General features: G+C 40.3%; 1 protein-coding gene across 2 annotated transcripts in view; it reads left to right on the forward strand.

Annotated features, from left to right (window-relative positions):
- The window catches only part of DNAH5 (dynein axonemal heavy chain 5), a 214,577-nt gene that overhangs the window by 152,988 nt on the left and 42,543 nt on the right, over positions 1–19,046 (forward strand). For both annotated transcript variants that reach the window (XM_088023719.1, XM_088023720.1), the window contains exons 60-65: positions 2,367–2,546; positions 6,905–7,042; positions 10,618–10,753; positions 11,301–11,617; positions 12,213–12,368; positions 13,257–13,439. In XM_088023719.1, coding sequence (XP_087879845.1) covers positions 2,367–2,546; positions 6,905–7,042; positions 10,618–10,753; positions 11,301–11,617; positions 12,213–12,368; positions 13,257–13,439 — 1,110 coding nt within the window. The remainder of the gene's footprint in view (positions 1–2,366; positions 2,547–6,904; positions 7,043–10,617; positions 10,754–11,300; positions 11,618–12,212; positions 12,369–13,256; positions 13,440–19,046) is intronic.

Raw genomic sequence — 19,046 nt, forward strand, 5'->3', positions numbered from 1 at the left:
TCAGTTTGTTTCCTAGAGTTAAGAGTCTCTTATGGTTTGCCTCCCTCTGTGTTTTCATCTTACTTTATTTTTCCTTCCCTTTCCTTATGTTCATGTGTTTTGTTCTTAAATTCCCCATATGAATGAAATCATATGGTATTTGTCTTTCTTTGATTGACTTATTTCCCTTAGCATAACACCCTCTAGTTCCATCCACGTCTTTGCAAATGGCAAGATTTCATTCTTTCTGATGGCTGAGTAGTATTCCATTGTGTATATACACCACCTCTTCTTTATCCATTCATCTGTCGATGGACATCTGGGCTCCTTCCATATTGGAAAGATGGACATTGCTGCTGTAAACATTGGGGTGCAGGTGCCCCTTCGAATCACTATTTTTGTATCCTTTGGATAAATACCTAGTAGTGCAATTGCTGGGTCATAGGGTAGTTCTACGTTCTAGTTTTAACTTTTTAAGGAACCTCCATACTGTTTTCCAGAGTGGCTGCCCCAGTTTGCATTCCCACCAACAGTGTAAGAGGGTTTCCCCTTTCTCCGCATCCCCGCCAACATCTGTTGTTTCCTGAGTTATTCATTTTAGCCATTCTAAGTTGTTCTACATCTTAACTATTTTCTGCTTTTCTCTATTCTGATGGGTTTGTAGTGGTGTCTTATTATTGTGGGTTTAGTTTGCATTTCCCTGGTAAATAATGATGCTGGGACTCTTTCATCAGTTTATGAACCTCTTGGGAATTCTTTTGTTAAATGCCTATTTAGGGCTCTTGTCCATTAAAGTTTTTTATTAATGGGTAGAATTTCTTTCTATAAAACATGAGTAATTTGCAAATATCTTCTTCCACTTTCTGCCTTAGTGGTTCATTCCATTAAATGTGTCCTTTGATCCACAGACATTCTTAAGTTTAATGTAGTCCAATTTATCACTGTTTTCCTTAATTGTGCTTTCTGGGTTCTATTCGGGAAATCTTTGCTCCTCTGCCTCTAAGGCAGAATAAATGCTTCTGTGTTTTCTTCTAGAAGTTTTATTGTTTTATCTTTCATATTTGGATCTTGACACAGCTACCTGGGAACACCCAAGTCATGTCTATGTCCCAAGCAATGAGCTTAGCATTGCCTTTCATTCCGTTTTCAATGCCACGTTGCCAGGTGGCTGGAGCATCTTGTGAGGCACCTTACAGCAGCTGCAGCAGTGGGAAGCTTATGAAACTGGTGGCCGTGCAGACCTGCCCCAGATAAATAAAATATGGGACTCTATGATGTCAGTGCCACCGAGAAGGAGTAACAGGCTGTTTGAGTGGAGGAGAGGTTAACTCGGATGGGTGCGTGTGGCGATGGAGGAGACTTAAGCAGTTTTAACAGCAAAGTGTGACAGAGGAGTTGGACCTCACAGAGGATCCTGGTGGGTGACTCAAGACTCCTGTCCAATGTGACTGGTGGCAGGGCCCCTGCTTCTGGAAGCTCCCTTGCCACTTGCCTTTTATCACCACTGCCCTTCCATGGCTCTCAAATATTCTTCTGGCTTTTCTTCTGGCTTCACTGTTTCTCAAGTGTCATAAAAGAAACTTGTAGTGGAAGATGTCTAAATGAGAGTGTGGGTTCCATCCTATCTCATGTATGTTCTGTGAAAGCTGTTATGTAGGCACTGCATTCCTTTCTACTTGGAGAAGATCTAATCGTCTTCTTTGAGAGGATCAAACACCTATTGAGGAAGGTCGAGGTTCATTGGTTGGCCAGTCTTCTCTTGACGTAAGAAAGCATTCAAAATCCACTTTTTCAATTTTATATTCCTTCAGAAGATAACAGTTCTCTCACATTATGGATAATTTTATGATTAAAAATTAATTCATTGCCCTCAAGACCTAATGTCCAGGTTGTTAACTTTGAATTTCAGATGAATTTAATACAACCTCTCTTTGAATGTATGAAGCATTTAGTTGCTGCTAAATGCTAAATAGATTTTGTCCTTAGGCTGAGTATACCTGAGTGTATTTGTTTTCCATTATTGATTTTATGGGCTTACAATTCACCTATTTAGGATTAATGACATGAGAATGTTATTGCTTTGGAAATTTTAGTAACCATATTAGTATTCATCACCTTTTACTCTTTCCCTCGATCCCAGAACATTTATTGAGGGTTGGTATCTCTTGTTCACAGAAGCTAAAGTATGCTCTGACTTCTTTGCTGTCACTGCTTACTCTGTTTTTGCTTTCAGGACTTTGGCCCAATATCCTGAGATATCAACAAAATGTGATGTCATTCATCCATTCTTGGTTGTTGAATAATACCAGTGGCATTGTAAGCATGATGTGAGTATGACTTCATGGAAAGAAGTATTTTGACTTAATTTTACTCTTTTTCTTTCATAGCAATTCCCAAAAGATACAATCAATGAAGAAGTGATAGAATTTTTGAATCCTTACTTTGAAATGACAGACTACAACATTGAAACTGCTAAACGCGTATGTGGGAACGTAGCTGGTCTTTGTTCCTGGACCAGAGCCATGGCTTCCTTCTTTTCTATCAACAGAGAAGTGTTGCCTCTGAAGGTGAGCCTCCTAGGTAAAACCACGATACATGCCTGGAAGAGCCTTTGAGGTCAACTGGCCTTGTCTTTTCAGATAGCACAGCAACCTTTGGCCTCTGGTGTGGTTGTATTCGAGTCCACGGGGAGAGCAAGTGACAGAAAGCCGAGCACAGGATGCTTCTCTTCTCTGTAATAACCACTCCAGTCAGAGTTGTGCAAGCCTTTAAGCATGGACTCTCTATAAGGATGCCAAGTCCACTGTGGGCTGTTGGATATTTTTCCTCCATAGCATCAAAGAAACACAGAAAACTATAGCATAGAATTCCCTGATAATGTCCAAGATCTCCTGCCAAGGAATCTTATGTCCGAGGCAGGGTAAGTACACAGTTGGTGGCTGGTCTTGGTTGTAAGGTATGACATAGTACTTCCGCTCTTCTCCTTTGTCTCTCAGGTAAGAAACTGAATGTCATCTGTTCTTTAATGTAATTGGAGAGTATGCCTGTTTCCCTTTGAGTAATTGCTTTTCTAGGCTTCATATGCACATACACATCCCCATCAGTGACAGTCTTCAGCAGATGGGGAGGCAAATACATGCTTTGAAAACGGAATACCGATGTCTCAAAAGTTGCATGTGTGGCCTGGTTGATTATTTTGCTTTTGTATGAGTCTGATCTCTCTCAACCATCAACTGAAATCCACTTATGCTTATAAACTACCCGAGGAACTTAATAATCATGATAAAAATAATCGAGAGTGGAAAGAAGGTAGGGCTCAAGTTGCAAGTCCCATTTTATTTTCTAACTGTTACCATACCAGGGTCATTTATTCAGTGGCTGAAGCCCCTTGGGGTCTTAAAGCAACTTAAAAGAACAAAGACTCATTTGGTTTAGGGAATTTTAGAGCAAATGATTGATGCCGTGCTGTCGACGTTATGAATTTTGGGACCATTGAAGACTTCCAGCATAGCTCCAAAATGGGCATTCTGATATTGGCTGAATTATAACCACCTTATCAAATGAAAAATACAGGGCATCCTTTGCAAATTTTTCCAGTGAGTAAGCATTACAGTGTTTTTAAGGGAATTGCAGTTGAGTTCATGTTGCTTTTGTTTTGTTGTAATTATTTTAAATAAAATGAGCTGCAATCAGTACCAAATAATGGCCATTCTGAACAAGGCTTCCATGAGAACAAGGAAATCCCTTCCCCTGTTCCAGGACATTTTAGCCTCCACCTAGTCTTATGACAATCTAGATCCTGTGGTAGGAAGTGAAGGGAACACCGTCAGAAGGGGGAATGTTTTACTTGTGCCTAGAACCTCTGCTTTTCTTTCTGAGAAGTCAGTCTTGGAAGTGGCCCCCTAAGATCTTATGAGCACCCAGCTCCTGGGAGCCTGACGTGCATCAGGGCTGTGTCAGGGCCTTCTGAATGTTCCGTCATGAAAATAAGTGCCGTTAGAGAGAGTCTACACAGTCACTGCTTGAGGAGAAGGCAAAGTTGGCGGGAGTGCAGGTTATCACTGGGCAAGTCTGCTCATGTATGAGGCATCACTGACCGAGGCCTCTAATTTCACATGTTCCTGGAGGGACTTCCCTGGCAAGCTCCTGCCTCTGAGTGAGGGCAGATTAAGGACACTCCTTACACTCCAGCTGGAACCTCCTCAACACTAAGCAGCGACGAGGACCCTGAGGGGCTCTTCTCCTTCGTCTGGCAATCCCTCTCAAGGGGCCAAGTGACGTCTAGTAGTGAATAAACTTAAATACCAACTAATGCCAATTTAGACTCCATTCGCGTTAATTATAATGCGATTTCTCCTTGAAAGCCATGAAAACTGGTAAATATCAGTCCACATAAACAGAACGTTTATAACAGTAGAGTCTTAAATACTAAACTCGGACGACAACATCTATTATTTATTGAATTCTTGTTGTATGCCAGGCACCAGCCGTGGGTGTTTACATGTTATCTTATTTAATCCTCTCTCACACACACATCCTAGGAGGTAGATTTTCAACATCTTCATGGATAAACTGAAACTCCCAGAGTGTAAGTGGTCTGCATGGAGTCCCACAGCTCCCGAGGTGAGCTGCTGGACTTGAAGGATTCTGTGCCTTTTGGTTGGCAACTTTCGAGTGCTTCATTAAAAGTGTTTTCAATTTGTTTTTTCTGAATAAAATTCTAAAAAAATACGCCAGATCTCTGGGGCTTTGACATTAGTGTGTTGCTTTAGTGAGTTGTTGGGCATTGTTACCTTGCTTTTCTTTTTTGTTTAAGCCACAGCGACAGGTGCAGTTTACAGAAGACCTGAGAAGACAATGTCCCAAGAGTTAGATCCTTTTTAAAGTGTAGCTGTTAAGCCACACTTTTGCCTGTCATTGGTCCTAGTAACTTATGGAACTTCGGCTTTCCCTTAAAGAATTATTCTGCTAAACTTTGAGAGCCTGAGGTTGTCAGACAGGGAAATAATTTATTTCATTGAATGTGTAGATTGCTCTAGGTAGCACTGACATCTTCCCAATATTTGTTCTTCCAATCCATGAGCATGGAACGTTTTTCCATTTCTTTGTGTCGTCTTCAATTTCTTCCAGGAGTATTTGATAGTTTTCTGAGTACAGATCCCTTGCCTCTTTGGTTAAATTTATTCCTAGGTATCTTATGGTTTTGGGTGCAATTGTAAATGGGATCGACTCCTTGATTTGTCTCTCTTCTGTCTTGTTGTTGGTGTATAGGAATGCCACTGATTTCTGTGCATTGATTTTATATCCTGCTACTTTACTGAATTCCTGTATGAGTTCTAGCAGTTTTGGGGTGGAGTCTTTTGGGTTTTCCACATACAGTATCATATCATCTGCAAAGAGTGAGAGTTTGACTTCCTCTTTGCCGATTTGGATGCCTTTGATTTCTTTTTGTTGTCTGAAGGCTGTGGCTAGGACTTCTAATACTATGTTGAATAGCAGTGGTGATAGTGGACATCCCTGCCGCGTTCCTGACCTTAGGGGGAAAGCTCTCAGCTTTTCCCTGTTGAGAATGATATTCGCTGTAGGTTTTTCATAGATGGCTTTTATGATGTTGAGGTATGTACCCTCTATCCCTATACTCTGAAGAGTTTTGATCAAGAAAGGATGCTGTACTTTGTCAAATGCTTTTTCTGCATCTATTGAGAGGATCATATGATTCTTGTTCTTTCTTTTGTTCATGTATTGTATCACGTTGATTGATTTACGGATGTTGAACCAGCCTTGCAGCCCAGGGATAAATCCCACTTGGTCATGGTGAATAATCCTTTTAATGTACTGTTGGATCCTATTGGCTAGTATTTTGGTGAGAATTTTTGCATCCATGTTCCTCAAGGATATTGGTCTGTAATTCTCCTTTTTGATGGGGTCTTTGTCTGGTTTTGGGATCAAGGTAATGGTGGCCTCATAAAATGAGTTTGGAAGTTTTCCTTCCATGGAAATAATTTATTTCAAAAAATTTTTTTCAAGATAACCTTTTCTTCTGAAAAACTCCAGAGAGAATGTGGCCCTAATAGTGGATTATCCGCATTAAAGTCAATTTTAACATTTTAGAGACTTAAAAAGGAAAAACTTGATTCCAAAAGATTGTTTAAAGCATCTAAATTCCTGTAAGCATGGACTGTTTTCTACATCTTGTCTTTTGCTTATGTTGCTTTTGAATATGTCTTTTGAGTCAAATTTAGTAGCTTCCTTAAAAACAGTATTTTTAATTAGTCACAGCTCAAGGTATCACTTCTTTTATGGAAGGAAAACAGTATATGGAGACTACAAGAACAACATCAAGATCACCACGACTCACAAAATCTCTGTTTTACGTTCAGTGAATAATTAGGTTCCATTTTTTATCTTGTTTTAGCATCCTCATCGGTAGTGATGATGGTTCTCAATATTCAGTTTTTTCTTCTTCTACAATAATATTACAATGTTCTGTAATGTACCTGTGCATTTAATACTGCTGTGCTCTGATCTAAGGACTGGCAAACTCTGGCCCATGGGCCAAATCTAGCTCACAACCTCTATGTGTACGGCTTGTGAAATAAAAAGCATTTTTACATTTTTTAAATGGTTTTTAAATAAGTGCTGAACGATAGCCTTGATTTTGCCCCTTGGCCCAAAACATCTAAACTATTTACTATCTGGCACTTTATGGGAAAAACGTGCTGACTTCGAATGAATTGTAATTTTCTGCTTATAAACATTTATATCAAGTCCACACTAAGATTTGGTCCTTACTTAATGCAACTTGAAAAGACTCTAGGGGTAGAGCACAGACCAGGTATGAGCCTTGCTGGGATCTCAGATGAGATGCTTGCTGTTTGCTTGGCTGCTCATCATTCATCATTTGCCTCGGGTATGTCCTGTGCAGGTCAACTTGGTGGTACAGGAGAATCGTTACATCTTGGCCATGCAGGATCTGCAGAAGGCCCAGGCTGAGCTGGATGACAAGCAAGCAGAGCTCGACTTGGTGCAGGTGGAGTATGAACAGGCCATGACCGAAAAGCAGGTAACTCCTCGGCATGGGAGGGCCTGTCATACACCAACATGGCTATTGTAAACCCTTCCTTTGCTCCTTTCTCTCTCCAAGGGTTTGGTTCCCAGCAGGGAAGGATTTAATGTATATATAGTACATAAACCACACATCATCCCTCACTAAGCCCTCAAGTTTGTTTCTAACACCAAGGTCGTTGGTGAGAGGTCAGGATGGTCAGCCAAGATAGAAGTCAGGTCTGGAACTTAAACATCCTGAGTCTCCTTATGGATGGTGATGAAAACAGCCCCTTGTGGAACACTTTCTGTTATGTTTTTCAAACCACATCTTCCAACTTTATCTCATTTTAATCTTTGAAATAATCTTGCAAGGTAAGCAAGGTGGATATTTTTTGTTGTCATTTTGGAGAAAGAAGCTGAGGTCCAGAGGATGGCTCCTGGTGATAGGGCTAGACAGTCTGAACTAGACCTTGGCCTTCTGGTGTCCACTTCAGGCCTCTCTGCTGGACCAGTGTGACTGGCCACGTGGTTGTATCTGATGACAATGACCATCTACGGTCTTCTCAACCTAGTCTGCAAACTAGCAGCTGTAGAACCTTTCAGAATCTGGGTTCATACATTTCTGATCCACTGGGCAATAAGTTCTTTATCTTATTTATACTAATTCCAGCTCCATGGGGGCCTCTTTCCTTCTGGAAATTCGGGCAGCTTTAACACACACCTAATGTAGCTTAAGTTTCAGAACTCCTCATGCGCACAGGCTCCTAGGTGCTGGGGTTCCTGGGGGTCGTAGGGTGTTATAGGGGGAGGGAGACCAGGTTATGATTGGCAAGTATTTGCATATAAGCGTTCAGATAAAATACCTAGAAATTTCAGAGGAAAGTTACCTGAGTTTCTAAGACACCAAGACTTTGTAGTGTTTCTTCCCCCCTCTCAATCTAAATACATATTCACTTGGGTGTTTTGTATTTGTGAATCTCTAATGATTTTCTTGAAGTGGACCCCACCCCACAGATAATGTAAGCTTCTGGCCCCACAAAGTCTGTATCTGCCTCTGGTAAATCCTGTGTTTGGTAAATAAGAGATAGATTCACTCTGTTCTTCCCTTGATGATTTTACAGAGTTTCCTCCTGCCTGTTTTCAGTCTTCACTGGTCGGGATTGAGATTCCTGCTCTGATAATCCCATCTCTTATGGGAGTCCCAACAAGGGAACTTAGATGAACACTTCAGTTTTACTATGTGCAGAATGTGTGATACTTCCACTCCTGAAAGCAAAAGGAGAGCCTTTTAGAAATTTTAGAGAAGTAATTGTACAACACCTATTTGGGTTTGTTAATTATGCTCTTTGGGATTCACTTATCATCATATAAAGACAAAATCAGCATTGCAATTCGAAAGAGTCTACTTTAGAAACTATGGGGAAGGTGTGATCATTATCTACCACGGTGGACACTCACTTCTGTTTGGAGGCGCTACTGAATACACTAGAAATATTTTAGGCCCCATGTTGTTATGTTTCAGTTGTAACATTTTTGAATTAGTTCATTCAGTATGCTTTTTTGGTTTTGAGTATCTCCTGCTTATTAGGACCATACAAGAAGTTCTACTGTAAAGGTATGGCTCTGACTTTAAAACTTGTTTCAACAAATGTCAAGTTTTTTTTAATTAAAACACACAAAATCTGGCTGTGAGTCCACCTGCCTCCCACATGCTGGAGTGAACCTGACCTTTAGTCATCCTGTGGCTCCTTCCCCCTCCATGAGCTCCATGCGAGTCCCAGGGGCTTATGGACTTATGGAAGGTGGGGAGGGGCAGGGCTTTGAATCCACAGTTCCTCACGGTCGGACCCATAACCTCCCGCCCCAGGCCTGTGCTGTGTGCTGAAGGAGAGTGTGCCCTGCTCCTCTCTGCACAGAGCAGTGCCTTTGTGGGACCTACTTCCCTAGGCCTTCTGGACGGCTAGTTACCCTCTGGGAGCACCCATAGAGGGTGGACCGGGGCCCTGCCTGAGGAACCCGGGGAAGTCCGCTCACTGCCCCAGTCAGGCTCAGAGGAAGAGCTGCTTCTGGCTCCTGTGCTCTCCGACGTCTGCTCCTCTCCCCTTCTCGCTATTTTCATCCCCTAAAGGGGCATGGGTTCCCAGGAAAAAAAAGGCCAGAGGGGGGGCCCTGGCCATTTCCTTATTTGGCCAATTGGGAGTGGGGATGGGGAATTTTGGGAAGACAACTTAATTTAAAAGAAAATATCTTTTACATGAAAAGTTTGTTTCAGAGGTAGGCAGACATAAATGATTTGTAGGATCACACTTCCCAGTTGGCATCTTTCTTCTTGGGGAGAAACAAACAAATAATATGGGCAATATAGATGTGGTACACCTCAGCTGGGCTTTTAGGTTTCCTACATTAACTCTGCAGGGAAAGGAAAATAGAGTAGAATAGAGTCCCAGAGAACAAACTAGAATAAATATCTTGCTTTTAAAAAACACTGTATTGTGTTATTATTACAAAAGCAACTCATGCTCCTTATGGAAAATACACATAGAGAATCCTGGAAATGAACACTAAAAATATTTGCTCTTTTTCGTTTCCTATCTGAACACATTCCTTGATTTACATACATTTAAAAATATATGTAAAATATAACATTTGAATATATAACATAATTCAATATATACTGTTTATAAATTGAATTTTTAACGTAGAAATATATCATGAATATTTTCTTGGTTATAAAAATTTTTATAAGATAATTTTTAATGGCTTCAGAGTAGTCTTATTCATGGGTACACCATAATTCATTTAAATATTTCTCTATTACTAGACATTTAGCAAATATAACAATTATATATTATGTGTAACATACACATGTTATAAGTGAACTTCCAATGACTGGTCTTGTAGCTAGATCTTTATCTGTCCCCACTATTATTTCATACATATATGTTTTTACAAGTAGAATTAGCAGTTGTCTTAAGGAGAAAGAGGACCATTTGTTTTTAAGAATGGAGTATTGAGTGGCAAAAGTGTGTGGAAGTCTGGTTCAAGGTCTTTTACTGATACCCAGAGCACCAGAGAGGGACCTGCTGAGTCAGGTGTCACTGGGAAATGTGAGTGAGCCTCAGAAGAGCGCAATCTGAAGATAATCTAAAGTTTCACCTCAAGTCAAAGAAGATGTGCACTTAGATCAAGCAGTAATGATGCTAGAACTTTAACAGGAAAAATATTCCTGATTTTCAAGTAGGGATATGTATCGTTTTACCTTTTTTGTGCTATATATTAGTAAGTATGCTTGTAGTTTATCTGTGTTTTTCTTCATAGGGAAGTCATGAATGAAGAAAATTTTTATTATCTCTTAGTTATTAACACCTGGGGAGACGCTGACCCATGGGCTCAGGACCCCATGTGAAGGTTTAAGAGCTGGGCTTTGGCTAACCCAGGCACACAGGAATTGAATCTTATGCTTCCTATGGGATAAGTGGCTCACAGGTCTTAGAAGGGCAGATAATATATAATGGTTTAAAATTATATTCTTGAGCCAGAGGCTGTATTTTTCTGAACAAAAGTTTTCTTCTGATTCTGGCCTTTTTTTAGACATTGCTCGAAGATGCGGAGCGCTGCAGACGAAAGATGCAGACTGCCTCCACTCTGATCGGTGGCTTGGTGGGAGAAAAAGAAAGATGGACAGAACAAAGTAAAGAGTTTGCTGCACAAACAAAAAGACTTGTAGGTATGTAAATTCCTGTATCAGTCAGATTATGTGTTGACTCTGTTAGGGAGTTAGCAAACTGAAACTTTTATCAGAATACAAACCAAACCTCTAGTACTTCAAATTCCTGTGTGTGTGTGTCCAGATATTTCAGAAGGATGAATATTGGTCTGGCATCTATTCAGCCCTTATTCGATGTGTTAATGACCTTCAAACCTCTTATCAGGTCACTTTGAATTCTTCTATGAGCAAATGGTCGTATTGATCCAGGTCACTTGGAATGGAGGCTCTGTCTTCTCAGGTTTTGTATCTCTTAAGCTCCAAAATCATACTCTCACATCCAACAAGCGTCAAAATAACCTAGTTGACGACTAACAGGTATTACTTGGTGGACCATCTGGACCCTGTTTAACAATGATCTACTGCTTATTCACCAAGACCCAGCAATGTGGTTACAGTTTGGTTTCTGGAAGTTAGTTTAAGAGTGGTTGTTAAAAATGTTTAATATTCTGCACGATTACAAGGCTGATTATAAAGTATTTCAGTGGTGTTTTGTTTTCTGTTTTAGGGGATGTATTGTTGGCTACAGCTTTTCTATCTTATTCTGGTCCATTTAACCAAGAGTTTCGCAATCTGCTGCTATATGACTGGCAAAAGGAAATGAAAGCCCGGGAAATCCCATTTGGAAACAGTCTAAATCTCAATGAGATGTTGATTGATGCTCCTACTATTAGTGAATGGAACCTCCAAGGTCTGCCAAATGATGACCTATCCATTCAGAATGGAATTATTGTCACAAAGTCATCTCGCTATCCTTTGTTAATTGATCCACAAACTCAAGGGAAGATCTGGATTAAAAATAAAGAAAGCCAGAATGAACTCCAGGTAATTTGTGTTTGAGTATATTTATGTTACTGTGAAGTTTTATTGCCCCAGATGAACACGAGTCCGAGAATCAAGAAATATTTGAAAATAGTTGAGACTGTAATCCTAGATAGAGCAGTAACAGATGCAAGCCTAAACTCTAATATTAAAATCTTTTCTAAAAATTACATTTACGTTTGTGTGGATCTCTACTAATGCCATCTTTTGAAGGTTTCAGATTCTCCTCTGTTAGAGCCTAAATCCCTCCTTGATGAACGGAGCAGGGTGGAGTTTATCACACTAAGTGTGTAGCCCTCTACCAGGACACTTCATGGTTATTCCATGATCATTTGTCACAAGAGTGGTGGTGATGAGAAGACAGGTTGCACTGGGGAATGACAGTTGGCTAAGGAAACAGTTTAAGCTTTCTGTACAATGGATGGAAACAGCTTAAGCTTTCTGTACAATCTCACCAAGTATGAGTTCCAGAAAAGGTTCACTAAAAATCTCTGTATTTGTGTCCCGTGACAGAATGCTCAGGCACCATTTAATGTCCATTCTCTCTGTGTATGGCATTGTGATATTGTCAACAGTAACCTTTGGATCTTGTTTCTAGATCACATCTCTAAATCACAAGTACTTCCGAAACCATCTGGAGGACAGTCTTTCTCTTGGAAGGCCCTTGCTTATTGAAGATGTTGGGGAGGAACTAGATCCAGCACTGGATAATGTTTTGGAGAGGAACTTCATTAAGACTGGGTCTACCTTTAAGGTAGGTTAAACCTACTGATAATTACGTGAGGAACCATTATCAACGAGGCCAGGTAAATGTGACATAGACGAAATTTTCTCAATAGGCAACAACTGAAATTTGAGTCAGTGGCAAGAGGCATTTGTTTTTTCTCTTCTACACTTCCTGAGTTGGAATTAAAATTTTCAAGAGCAGTCCTTTTAGAAATAACCTACTTCTTTTGTGTGATAGAGTCTGACTCCATTTTGATGAGTTACTGTAGACATCTTTCAAAACCCATTATGACCCTCACCCCTTCTGTCCCAAATCTGGGCAAGCTGATAAGAAAACCTGGGGCTCTTGCCTTTGACACTGGTGGGAAAATCAAACCATGCAATCCTCTGTTCATGCCCTGTGTGGGAACATTTATCCCAACCCTACCCCCAGTCACCATAAAACCCTACAACAGCTGCTTTTCCCTACCCTTTCAATCAATTTTTGGGACCTGGTTGGGGGTCTACTTTAATCTCCTCAGAAAGCTCATTATGTGAGTAATAAACCTTTCATACCCTTTTGGTGCTTACGTGATGTCATCAGTCTTGACCTCTGAGCCAAATTTTGGATGAGTAATCCATCTCACCTCTGTGGTATGATCACACCAATTTTGGTGCTGAATTCTACATTTATGGTATATACTGGCATATATTGAACTTCCTCCCTCCCTCTCTCCCTCCCTTCCTTCCTAGCCACCTTCCTTCCTTTCATCCTAGTGGTCTGAAGCCCTCTGAATGCCTAATGACCACTTCTTTTTCAGTATACAAAGATCTCCAGTTGTATAATTCTTTAAAGCAATGCTTGATCCTGTGGAGAAAAGGACACAGTAAGGTATATGTCTCTTTTATTACTTTTGACTTTATTTTTATAATAAAGGTGAAAGTTGGTGATAAGGAAGTAGATGTGATGGATGGCTTCAGACTCTACATCACCACCAAACTGCCCAATCCAGCCTACACCCCTGAAATAAGCGCTCGGACCTCTATCATTGACTTCACTGTCACCATGAAAGGTCTGGAAGATCAGTTACTGGGGAGAGTCATCCGCACAGAGAAGCAGGTGAGTGATGTGTGACCACCTCTTTTTGGCATTGTGTTGTGATTCTTTCATTGATGAAAATAATATGATAAAAGTTGTAAGAGGATTGAGGCCCTCCTTTTATTCCTGTGTTTTTTTCCATTGTTAATTCCCAGGTGTCATGGGTAATTACTAACCAATTACCCTCTATGTTGCATCTGTCTCATAAATCACATATATCCATTGATTTTGTGTAGACTAATGATGTAACTATGAGAATATCAGTCTCATGCTCAGCATCATTATTCTGGTCTTATATTGCTTCATTTTTCTGAAGAGTTTGCATGATCGTGAGTTCTGTTCACCTGTTGACTTTTAGGTTTCTAGACTACAGCTAGGTTTTTCTTCCATGCAATTCATTATTATGCTTTTGGAATATAAAATTAAAACTCATGGCTTCAAACCACTAGGATTAAAACCAGCTAACAGACAACATTCTCAGTCCTTAATGTTGCCTATGAGAAACCTCTATGTATGTTGTGACAAGACAGATATTTGTGGATCTGGAGCTTTGGGGAGCACCTTCTGGAGGCTGCTGGCTTAGTTATGTATCTGTTTTCTCTACTTCTATTTGGTGGAATAACTTAATGATCAATAAAAAAATAGCCAATAATTTATAAACCTTGTTTTGAGTCAGCATTTTTTCTACAGAATATGTGAATCTTAAAGAAGTCTAGAGGATTTTAATAGGACTGCTTTGGTAGAACTGCATGAACTCTTAAGAGTTGCTATTGATTTTCTCCTGGGTTCAGTAGCAATGAGTCTAGTTTATTTTATAGCCCCCTTTTACACTGACCTCAAGATTTATTTAGGTTAAAACTATTGGAAAAATCTTTGGAATCTGTCCTTCCCATTATTTTGATTTTTTTTTTTTTTTTGTATGTTTCATGCTTGGTCTTCTGAGTCCCTCCATATGTTTCTCTCTTGCTTCTTTGCTGCCTCTTCCCCTCTCTTGTTTCCTTTTTTATGAATATTCTTTTTATTTTTTAGTTTATAGTGCATGAATCATAGAGTCCTATGGTTGGAAGTTGCACTAAAAGCATTAAATCTGACTTTGTAGATTCACGTAGTTAGTGACCTCAGAATGGCAGGAACTGAGGCTGGAGTTCCTACCGCAGACTAGCTACTGAAGTAATAACAGCCTTCAGAATGTGTGCTTGTTTATTTTTGGAGTCTGAGTCAAGCTGGTTGAGGAAGCCTACCACTGCCATATCCTTAGTTCAGGAAGGACTGGGATTCTTGATCCACAGCATGCAGTGTCAAGCAGGGAATCCCTGAGTCTTTGGGGCAGCGGCCGTTACCCGTATGTTAGGCTCAGCTTTCACCTGTGGCATTGGCTTCGGGGAGGTAAGGGGTCTTGATGGCAGTTTGAAAAGATATCCTTGTCTTTGGTTTTCTCACATTCAGCTGAGATGAATATCGTTTCCTTGGAAGAAATAATTTGGTCTGACAGATTTTGTTTGCAACAAAACAGCTCCAGCCCTGGAGTCGTAATTGTTAGAAGTTTAAGATGAAGCGAGGAGCGCTTTAAGTTCCTTTGAAAAGACACTGAACAGCCTTGAAAAGCCAATATGGATCCCAGGCTGGGCTTTTTCTTACCCCCTGGAAAAGTACCTTGAGTGTCTTGAGAAAATTATTCCTTTACTGTTGTCTCGTGATCCGAATCCATTCCAGGCTCACAGTAGATAATTCTTAGGAAAAGTATGGCCATAAGAACGGGACCCTCACTCTCTTATAATATTAGAGGGTCCTCTTACCCTGAACCACATGATTATACAACATGTAACCTGTATTTTTCTCCTCTAACGCAAGTAGTGAGCTGTTGGACTTAATTTTGAAGGCTTTTCAGAATGTATTTCCTGCAAGCAGCCTTTTCTTTTGTAGCATCTCGTCTTCCCACCACACCCCTGAATTCGCTCGTGTTGCTGAATCATCTCAGCCTGGGTGGTGGCAGGTGGGTCTGAGCTGATCTCTGGGGCTTTCTGGAAATTGGGTAACTCATTTGAATAGAGCCTACAGATTCAAAAAGTGTTTCTTTGACTTCTGTGACAATGCCATCTTTCTATGATCTCTTCTTAGGTGAGTATTGTGAATACTCCATCAATATAAAATGCTATTGAGCCAAGGGTGGGTATTGGAAGCAGGGAAGACCCCACCAGTGAGAAGCTGCTATTAGAAAGCTTCTAAGGAATTCCCTTACACATCAAGCTGAAGCAAAGGGTGGGTTCTCCTACAGTCAGGATGAATTCAACCTTCACTGATCTGTCAATTCTTCTTGTGAAAGGTGGCTCGGGAAAGGCCATTCTTCTTTGAATCCATAAATTCACCAGCTGTCCAGTGTCTTGGAGATACTGGCAGTGAGGACCCTTGTTATCACATGAGATCCGGTCTCGTCAGTGCCCGGCTGTACAGCCTGCTGGCCCCTCAGGTTTGTTTGCTTTCAGAAGCAAATGCAAGCCCCAGAGCATGGGAATGCGGGGAAGGCAGATTTTTAATGACTTTATATTTTCTCTGTGTTCCAAAGCAGTCATTTTAAATGTGTGAGCTGTTCAAGGTCATATCAAGGTCATATTCAGTTGTTGACCTGATGTACCTGTGAGTAGATGTAGGCAGCCTGCTGTTGTCACCAGAAGGCAAGGTATCAAGACCATTTTAAACAGGCAGCAAACCAGTAGTTCTTCAGCAACTATCCTTTAAAAAAGAACAAAACAAATTTCTTAGGTTCACTCTTACCTTCATCTTAGAGAATAAGACAGAAACTCAAAGACAGCTATATACTATTAGGAGAAAAACACGAATCTAGATTAACAAGCTTCTATTGGCCACACAACACAAAGCCTCAGGGGTCACCTTGTTCAAAATCCCAGATGAACAAACAGGTGTGTGATTTCCTTTGGTGGTGTAAACACCTGTAAACACCTTTGGGTGTTCCACCCAAACTCGGTGGAACCAACAGGAAAAATAATTTAATGAAGACCCTTAAATAGATGTTGTTATCACCAGCTCACTGGTATGGAGAAAAAATAAATCTAGATTATATTGTTTAATCTTTTTATTTTAACTACCAGTGTAAGGTGTAGAAGAGAAGTAACCTTTGGGAATGAGAGCCTGGGTGATCCCTTAGAACTGAGAACTCTGAAAAGCTCATCTGTTTCCTTTTACTGATTTCAAAACCATAGTTACAGATGCAGTTTAGGTACACACATCATTTTAGTTGTCATTTGCATCTTTGTTGCGCCACTTAATTTTTGATCACTTAATTAATAAATAATATGTTTCCTGAAATTGTCCTGCATTACCACTGTACTTGTTTACTCACTTTGGGGATCATTTTCATATTATCACAGTTTATATAAAGAATTTACATGGCAGCCTTAGTATATAACACAAATGTTTACCTGTGTGTGTGTGTGTGTGTGTGTGTGTGTGTGTGTGTGTGTGTGTGTGTTGAGATAATCCCTTTGATGGGAAAATGCTTATAGACAAAATGATTTTGATTAATTTTGCTCCTTATTATCAATTATAAAAGGAACTATCTTCTTATAGATTGGAGGACTTAAAGTCATAGTTCAACAGAACCATGTTTAAATCAGCCATACAAATGAGCTTACACCTAAAACCTTATCCCAAAATAGGTTTTCTGTTTTAAAATCCTGAATGAAAAACAAGTAGCAGGGGTGCCTGTGTGGCTCAGTTGGTTAAGCATCTGTGTCTGCCTTCCGTTCAGGTCGTGATCCCAGGATCCTGGGATCAAGCCCCACGTGGGGCTCCCTGCTCAGTGGGTAGTGAGCTTCTCCCTTGGCTCCTCCCCTCTGCTTGTGCTCTCTCTCTCTAAGTAAACAAATAAAATCTTAAAAAAAAAAAAGCAAATAGTAGTTCTGTTTTCCTTCAGAGATAACTTTCTTTTTTTCTGTAACTCTTGTCCCATTGTAGTGTTTGGTCATTTACCTGCTATTTAGTACACAGATTGCTTTCATAATTCCAAATTGCTTTAAATTGTACTGTTTACTTTAGGGGATATTATTTTTTTATTTTATTTTATTATTTATTTATTTATTTAATTTATTTTTTTATTTTAAAGTTTTTATTATTATGTTAATCACCATACATTACATCATTAGTTCTTCATGTAGTGTTCCATGATTCATTCTTTGTGCATAACACCCAGTGCTCCACGCAGAATGTGCCCTCTTTACTACCCATCACCAGGCTAACCCATCCCCGCACCCCCTCCCCTCTAGAACCCTCAGTTTGTTTTTCAGAGTCCAATGTCTCTCATAGTTCGTCTCCCCCTCCAACTTACTCCCCTTCATTCTTCCCCTCCTGCTGTCTTCTTCTTTTTCTTTTTTTTTTAAACATATGTTGCATTATTTGTTTCAGAGGTACAGATCCGTGATTCAACTGTCTTGCACAAATCACAGCGCTCACCATAGCACATACCCTCCCCAATGTCTATCACCCAGCCACCCCATCCCTCCCACCCTCCATCACTCCAGCAACACTCAGTTTGTTTCCTGAGATTAAGAATTCCTCATATCAGTGAGGTCATATGATACATCTCTTTCTCTGATTGACTTATTTCACTCAGCATAACACCCTCCAGTTCCATCCATGTCGTTGCAAATGGCAAGATCTCCTTCCTTTTGATGGCTGCATAATATTCCATTGTGTATATATACCACATCTTCTTTATCCATTCATCTGTCGATGGACATCTTGGCTCTTTCCACAGTTTGGCTATTGGGGACATTGCTGCTATAAACATCGGGGTGCACATACCCCTTCGGATCCCTACATTTGTATCTTTGGGGTAAATACCCAGTAGTGCAATTGCTGGATCATATGGTAGCTCTATTTTCAACTGTTTGAGGAACCTCCATACTGTTTTCCAGAGTGGCTGCACCAGCCTGCATTCCCACCAACACTGTAGGAGGGTTCCCCTTTCTCCGCATCCCCGCCAACATCTGTCGTTTCCTGACTTGTTAATTTTAGCCATTCTGACTGGTGTGAGGTGGTATCTCATTGAGGTTTTGATTTGGATTTCCCTGATGCCGAGCGATGTTGAGCACTTTTTCATGTGTCTGTTGGCCATTTGGATGTCTTCTTTGGAAAAATGTTTGTTCATGTCTCCTGCCCATTTCTAGATTGGATCATTTGTTCTTTGGGTGTTGAGTTTGATAAGTTCTTTATAGATTTTGGATACTAGCCCTTTACCTGATATGTCATTTGCAAATATTTTCTCCCATTCTGTCGGTTGTCTTTTGGTTTTGTGGACTGTTTCTTTTGCTGTGCAAAAGCCTTTTATCTTGATGAAATCCCAATAGTTCATTTCTGCCCTTGCTTCCCTTGCCTTTGGCGATGATTCTAGGAAGAAGTTGCTGTGGCTGAGGTCAAAGAGGTTGCTGCCTGTGTTCTCCTTTAGGATTTTGATGGACTCCTGTCTCACGTTTAGGTCTTTCAACCATTTGGAGTCTATTTTTGTGTGTGGTGTAAGGAAATGGTCCAGTTTCATTCTTCTGCATGTGGCTGTCCAATTTTCCCAACACTATTTGTTGAAGAGACTGTCTTTTTTCCATTGGACATTCCTTC

The sequence above is a fragment of the Eumetopias jubatus genome, unplaced genomic scaffold (assembly GCF_037043125.1).
Source record: "Eumetopias jubatus isolate StellerSeaLion01/CBP00866 unplaced genomic scaffold, mEumJub1_p1.0 scaffold_5, whole genome shotgun sequence".
Taxonomy (NCBI): domain Eukaryota; kingdom Metazoa; phylum Chordata; class Mammalia; order Carnivora; family Otariidae; genus Eumetopias; species Eumetopias jubatus.